Source organism: Sinocyclocheilus anshuiensis, unplaced genomic scaffold (assembly GCF_001515605.1).
Source record: "Sinocyclocheilus anshuiensis isolate Anshui unplaced genomic scaffold, SAMN03320099.WGS_v1.1 scaffold2210, whole genome shotgun sequence".
Taxonomy (NCBI): Eukaryota; Metazoa; Chordata; class Actinopteri; order Cypriniformes; family Cyprinidae; genus Sinocyclocheilus; species Sinocyclocheilus anshuiensis.
The window spans coordinates 148167-155501 of record NW_015558698.1 but is presented as its reverse complement, the minus strand read 5'-3'; the positions used below and the strand labels follow the sequence as shown (position 1 = coordinate 155501).

At 43.1% G+C, this 7335-nt stretch overlaps 1 protein-coding gene across 1 annotated transcript in view; it reads left to right on the top strand.

Moving 5' to 3' along the window:
* LOC107681434 (tetraspanin-4-like) overlaps positions 1-904 on the top strand; it is a 30256-nt gene extending 29352 nt beyond the window's left edge. The window contains exons 5-7 of the mRNA XM_016477737.1: positions 1-88; positions 266-349; positions 422-904. Of these exons, the coding sequence (XP_016333223.1) occupies positions 1-88; positions 266-349; positions 422-490 (241 nt within the window). The 3' untranslated portion in view covers positions 491-904. The remainder of the gene's footprint in view (positions 89-265; positions 350-421) is intronic.
* Positions 905-7335: the final 6431 nt, after the last annotated feature.

Genomic DNA, 7335 nt, shown 5'->3' with positions numbered 1-7335 from the left:
GTATAACGCGACGCGTGTGCCGGACTCCTGCTGTCTGGAGTACAGTGATAACTGCGGTCTGGAGAATCCTGGCACCTGGTGGACAGCGGTAAGAAGCTTCATCAGCTTTGGCCTCTGAAGAGCACAGAGAACGGTTTGGCAATGCTCTTCTGTCTCCTGTGGTAATGTATTTTCCGAGTGAAACGGACAGACAGAAAGTCTTGTGTAAATGTTGTGTTGTCCATCTCTCTCTCTGTTTACTGACTGCTGTGGTTTGTGTCGACAGCCGTGTTACGAGCGAGTGAAGGGCTGGCTGCAGGAGAATCTGGTGGCTCTGTGGATCTTCGCTCTGTGTACGGCTCTAACACAGGTACTGAACGCTCACATCACAGCAGTCCATACACAAGAGCTCAGTGGTGATCAGCATTACGTGTGTTTGCAGATCCTGGGACTGGTGTTCTCCATGACCATATTCTGTCACGCCGTGAAAGTGGAGACCTTCTACGCATAGAGACGCAGAACCGGACCAAACACACTCCTGCTTCTTCATCGCACACTTCTGTAGCAATCAGTCGTCACGTTTCGCTAACACACTGCTATTTACAACATGATTTTATAATCAAGATCAACTGAAAGAATGAAAACGGCTCTTTGTTGTGAATATGTAATGGACAGTTTATTTTTTGGTCCATTTGTGAAGAAAATACAGCAATTTTAAAGAGGGAGACCAGTAACTAATTTTATATTTGTATAATTTCATATTAATACGCGTGAAATGAACAACCGCTGTTTATATTTATTCAGAGCGAGTTCTCAATAGATTTAAAAGGTAAGATTTTAGATTACATTTTTGTATATTTGACTTATTTGGCATAGTCTTTAAAACAAAAAGTAATAAAACAGACACATTTTACTTGAGCAAATGAAGTACAAGCACAAGTCTGTTCAGCAGAGCTGATTCAGTAAAAGAGCAAAAGCACAGATTAACGTTGTGGGATTGATTGTGGGCTCAAGAATTGAACACAATGCGTGTCATTTCTGTGCCACCAAAACAGAATAAAACGTCCAAACAAATCTTTAAAGGGGTCGTGAACTGAGAAACTAAAATTCCCTTTATATTTTGACATATAAGAGGTCATTGTACTATTAAAAACTATTAAAAACTATGATGTAATAGTGTGGATAAACCTCGCCTCCAAAGAAGATCATCAGCGGCTGCTTCTACGTCGCTGCCCGTTTAGCCCCCGCCCACCGATTCTACGTCGCTGCCCGTTTAGCCCCCGCCCACCGATTCTACGTCGCTGCCCGTTTAGCCCCCGCCCACCGATTCTACGTCGCTGCCCGTTTAGCCCCCGCCCACCGATTCTACGTCGCTGCCCGTTTAGCCCCCGCCCACCGATTCTACGTCGCTGCCCGTTTAGCCCCCGCCCACCGATTCTACGTCGCTGCCCGTTTAGCCCCCGCCCACCGATTCTACGTCGCTGCCCGTTTAACCCCGCCCACCGATTCTACGTCGCTGCCCGTTTAGCCCCCGCCCACCGATTCTACGTCGCTGCCCGTTTAGCCCCCGCCCACCGATTCATCGCTGCCTCTTTAACCCCGCCCACCGATTCTACGTCGCTGCCTGTTTAACTGATTCTACGCCGCTACCTGTTTAGCCTCCGCCCACCGATTCTACGTCGCTGCCTGTTTAGCCCCCACCCACCAATTCTATGTCACTTTAACCCCTGCCCACCGATTCTACATCACTGCCTCTTTAACCCCGCCCACCGATTCTACGTCGCTGCTTGTTTAACCCCTGCCCACCGATTCTACATCACTGCCTCTTTAACCCCGCCCACCGATTCTACGTCGCTGCTTGTTTAACCCCTGCCCACCGATTCTACATCACTGCCTCTTTAACCCCGCCCACCGATTCTACGTCGCTGCTTGTTTAACCCCTGCCCACCGATTCTACATCACTGCCTCTTTAACCCCGCCCACCGATTCTACGTCGCTGCTTGTTTAACCCCTGCCCACCGATTCTACATCACTGCCTCTTTAACCCCGCCCACCGATTCTACGTCGCTGCTTGTTTAACCCCTGCCCACCGATTCTACATCACTGCCTCTTTAACCCCGCCCACCGATTCTACGTCGCTGCTTGTTTAACCCCTGCCCACCGATTCTACATCACTGCCTCTTTAACCCCGCCCACCGATTCTACGTCGCTGCTTGTTTAACCCCTGCCCACCGATTCTACATCACTGCCTCTTTAACCCCGCCCACCGATTCTACGTCGCTGCTTGTTTAACCCCGCCCACCGATTCTACATTGCTGCCTCTTTAACCCCGCCCACCGATTCTACGTCGCTGCTTGTTTAACCCCGCCCACCGATTCTACATTGCTGCCTCTTTAACCCCGCCCACCGATTCTACGTCGCTGCTTGTTTAACCCCTGCCCACCGATTCTACATCACTGCCTCTTTAACCCCGCCCACCGATTCTACGTCGCTGCTTGTTTAACCCCTGCCCACCGATTCTACATCACTGCCTCTTTAACCCCGCCCACCGATTCTACGTCGCTGCTTGTTTAACCCCTGCCCACCGATTCTACATCACTGCCTCTTTAACCCCGCCCACCGATTCTACGTCGCTGCTTGTTTAACCCCACCCACCGATTCTACATTGCTGCCTGTTTAACCGATTCTACGCCGCTACCTGTTTAACCCCGCCCACCTATTCTACGTCGCTGCCTGTTTAACCCCGCCCACCGATTCTACATAACTGCCGGTTTAGCCCCGCCCACCGATTTGCATATGTAGCGTTTACAAGAGAGGGAAACCAAAAGATAAAGATGCTCTGAAGACAACAAGACGCTGTGCAGTGCCAAGCTGGGGAAAAACAGTTTGCTTTGTCTTCCTTCTGATCCCAACGTTAGGAAAGAGTGAATGAACTTTATTTTTAATGAAGATCCAGACCGCATCAGTTAGAACTCTGTCCTTTGTTCACTTCCTTTTCGTTTCGATTCAAACTAGATTTGAATATTCGTTTACAAACAAGGCACAATTCAACACGGGATTTTCAGAAAGTTTGAAACTAAAAGACTATATTGTGATTATATTGGATCCGACAGTAATGTCGCAACACAAGTGTGAGTAACCGTTTTCATTACGTGATCATTATTGCTTTGTTTATTATTACAGATCGTTTTACATCAACTGAGTATTTATACGTTTTTAACCTAAATCACAGCAGCGTCCATCTGTGAGGAATGTAGACTGTCAATCACACACAACTATTAGCCAATCACAGCAGTGGGCGTTTACTCTACAGTCCTCCACACCACACCTACTCAAACAGCGTTCTGATGAGGGGTCAAAACAGGACAGCAAATAGCCTATCACTTCTAAATTATTAGTTTTTTCTCGTGTAAAAATCTTGATAACATTATAAGTGGACCTCAGAGAACAGTACAAACTAACAAACAGAGGCAGTTCATGATCCCTTTAAAACTCAATCTGCCCAAACAGATCCACCACAAACTCACGGTCGAGTCTCTAATATCTTCATTTTTAACACTATTTGTATAGTTTTATACATTTTGAAACTAACAAGCTTCTTTTTGTGAAATGTTTCGCTTGAAAATGATGGAAGCGTTTAACTCAATTCAATCTGAAAAGAAACATGTAAAATGTCAATGTATTCCTGTATTTGGATTTACATTTCCTATAGCTATGAGAAATAATGGGAATAAATATGTACAAAATTGAGAAGAATTAATTTATGTAATTTTCCTTTGCCATTTCCAACACTACAGTACTGCTAGCATTATATATCGAACTGAACGCGTTACGATTTCATTTGTAAATGCAGTAAGGGCAGCAACACTATTGTTCCAAAGCCTTTACACTAATAATCAAAGTTATATTTTCATGATATTTCAGGAAGAATGAACAGAACAGAATTCAGTGGCTTAGAGAAGCCAGCGTGACTGTATGAACTGCACACCTGTCAATCACTGCATCAAGGCGGAGCTTCTCTTAATTACAGTCAGAATATTTACAGTCACAGTGAGTTTGGGTTTAGGATGAACGTTTGGCTCAGGGCTGTTTTTGCCGGGTCTGCTGATGATCGAGCCGACGGTCCGTGTGCATTACGGCGCTGAAGCACAGGCGTGACGGATGCCTGGAAGTGTTTGAGACGATCTCATTCTGTGCACTGAAACAGTAAAGCACACAGCATCACTCCCCATTCATCAAACAGGACCATACGCACACATGATTGAAACACAGTTTATATTTTATCAGAGACATGCACACACCAAGATCTGTTTCTGTCAGAAATGTCTCTGAGTGTTGGCAATCAAACACTGGATGAACTGTTCTGATGTGATACTGAGGCTCGACAGACTGGCTGTGTCAGAAAGCTCGATCACTCCTCGTGCAACTACAATACTAACTTCTCACGAGAAATTAAGATCAAAAGTTGAAAAAGTTGTCCAGAAACATGCATTTCACGCTCGGATGCAACGTCATCTTTCAGCTCAACGGTCACGGCACGGAAATCACAAGCAGTGAAGGACATATACTGCCTTCATAAATCCATTAGACGAATGCATTTCAGCGGCCGGATGTGACGCGATCACTGGGTTCAGACGTGTCTTGCTGCAGATTCAGCATTTCAGCTTTCGGTTTAATGCACAGCACGAGATTTATCTGATGATGAAAAGGAAACAAGACTATCTGTGTTTATATTCTCTGGGCGCCTTTTGCCATTTTGTGTAATTCGAATTGAATTTTGCTAACAAAATGAGTTCATGTGTGCTTGTGCTCTCTTTAAATAAATGACGCTTGCTTTATCTTCTGCAATGACATTCTCATGTTCTCAGTGTCAATTGTGTCCTGATGCTTTTGGGGCCACTATATGTTTACACACTTTCTGTATGTTCAGATCTGTAAACATATACCCACTACAGCAAAATTTAAGTGATGCAAAAAACAAAACTAATGCACAGATTATTGATCAGACAAGTCTGGTCAATCAAGAGAATCTCACTGAACAAGTGAATGTTCTAATGTACAGTAATGTGACACTAATGTACGGTTACTGCTGTCACAGCATACACTATGAAGTAGATTGTCTGTGTGCAATAACCAGATGCAATACTGAGTCGACATTGCACTTTCACAGCGATAACCACTGCTAGCTCAATCATGTTTTTTCCACGGTTTCCCCTTCGATGAAATAATGTTTCAGGGAGACCAGTGGACTTCACAAAAACCCACAGCAAGAGTGTAAATCAACCCTGATAAACACTGATGTGCAAAATAATGAGGTCATGTGACAAAGTAACAGTACTGTTTGAAACACTTATTACTGATTAATGTTTTTGGTTTCAAATACGATTTTTTTTTATTAGTAAGTATACAGTATGTAGGGTATATATTCAGTCTGTAGTTCTTTTAGTTTTCCATTCTGAACATTGTAAATTTCCTACCGTAAATATATAAAAACATAATTTTTGATTAGTAATATGCATTGCTAAGAACTTCATTTGAACAACTTTAAAGATGATTTTCTCAATATTTAGATTTTTTTGCACCCTCAGATTCCAGATTTTCAAATAGTTGTATCTCAGCCAAATATTGTCCTATCCTAACAAACCATACATCAATGGAAAGCTTGTTTATTCATAATCTGAAATGTCTGGTTTTGTGGTCCAGGGTCATATATACACATATATACATACATTCATACAAACATACATACATACACAAACACATTAATAAATGCATAGACACACACACACACACACACACACACACACACACACAAATGATGATTTGGCTCCATACAATAAGCCTCTGTCTTTCTTCCCTTCTCTTCCCTTGGCTGCCGTGTGTTTTGAGTTTGAGCTCCGTCAAGTTAATTCTTTTGTCATTTTGCATTATTGACACTATTTTCCTAATTAATGCTGTTCAGTTGCTTTGACACAATCTGTATTGTTAAAAGCGCTATATAAATAAAGGTGACTTGACTTGACTTGACTTGATCAATAATTCATCCTGATTTCTCTTCCTCTGCAATAAAACACCCACACCATCTCATGGCAACAGTGTGAAAGACACTCGCTTTAATCTAGTCATGATATGAGGAAATATTTATCTCTAGTTCATAAATCTCTAGTTTGGAGACAAAGTTGAGACTCAAGTCGATTGCATATAGCAGTGCGTTTATATGAAACACCTGAATGTGAAAAATCCTCTTTTACTGCAATTACAATATTTTATATGATTCCTAATCAAGAGTGTAATTTTGCTAGTCATCAACAGAATGGAGCACTGTCTGTTGAAAATATCTCAGCAGGAGCATCTTTAATCGAATCAATCACGCTGCTGTAAAACATCATCAGATGGACCTGAGAAATCAAACACTGCAGCAGCGCCTCAATCTAAAACATCAGAGCCACAATAACTCCACACGGACAGATGCATTCGTCCTCTCTCGCCTGTCTGTCTCAAGCTGCTTCTGCTTCAGTAGCTTTTCTGGGTTCAACACGCTCCACTTCTTTGCCACTGGCACACAAATAACACCCAATGATCCTTAAACTCTTTTCAAATGTACTGTAGTCAGTTTAAGAAAAACCCATCTTAGAATAGGACTATATGTCGTGTAGTTACATGTTCAGCTTAGTTTTGAAACAGCAGCAATGTTTGTGGAGTTTCCCATCAAACTGAAGAGTTGCAGTGGACTTAAGTACAAGTTCAGAGTTCAGATTTGACAAAACATGCAAGAACATTTTCATGAAGACTTGAAGCTTATGTTATGCAGTTTCTGGTTCACGAGTCTGAACAACAGATCAGATAATGAGGTTCACAACTGAAGCAGATGCATCTTTATGTTTGAATCAACGGAACTGAGAGAGTTGAATATTTATTTAGTGATGTGTGACGGGACATATTAATACAGCTGGAACATCTTAAATGTGTTTAGATGATCACAAACATGATGACCAGTGACTGACTAATAAAGTCCAGGCACCTTTTCTTGCTGAATGTGTGAGTGTGTGAGTGAGTGTGTGTGTCTGTGAGAGAGTGTGTGTGTGTGTGTGTGAGAGAGTGAGTGAGTGTGAGTGCGTGAGTGTGTGTGAGTGAGTGTGTGTGTGAGAGAGTGCGTGAGTGTGAGTGCGTGAGTGTGTGTGTGAGTGTGAGTGAGTGTGTGTGAGAGTGTGTGAGTGTGTGTGTGTGTGTGTGTGTTTGTGTGTGTGTGTGTATGTGTGTGTGTGCGTGAGTGTGAGTGTCTGTGAGTGTGTGTGTGAGTGTGCGTGTGAGAGTGTGCGTGTGAGTGTACCTGGTATTTATCACATTATGGGGACC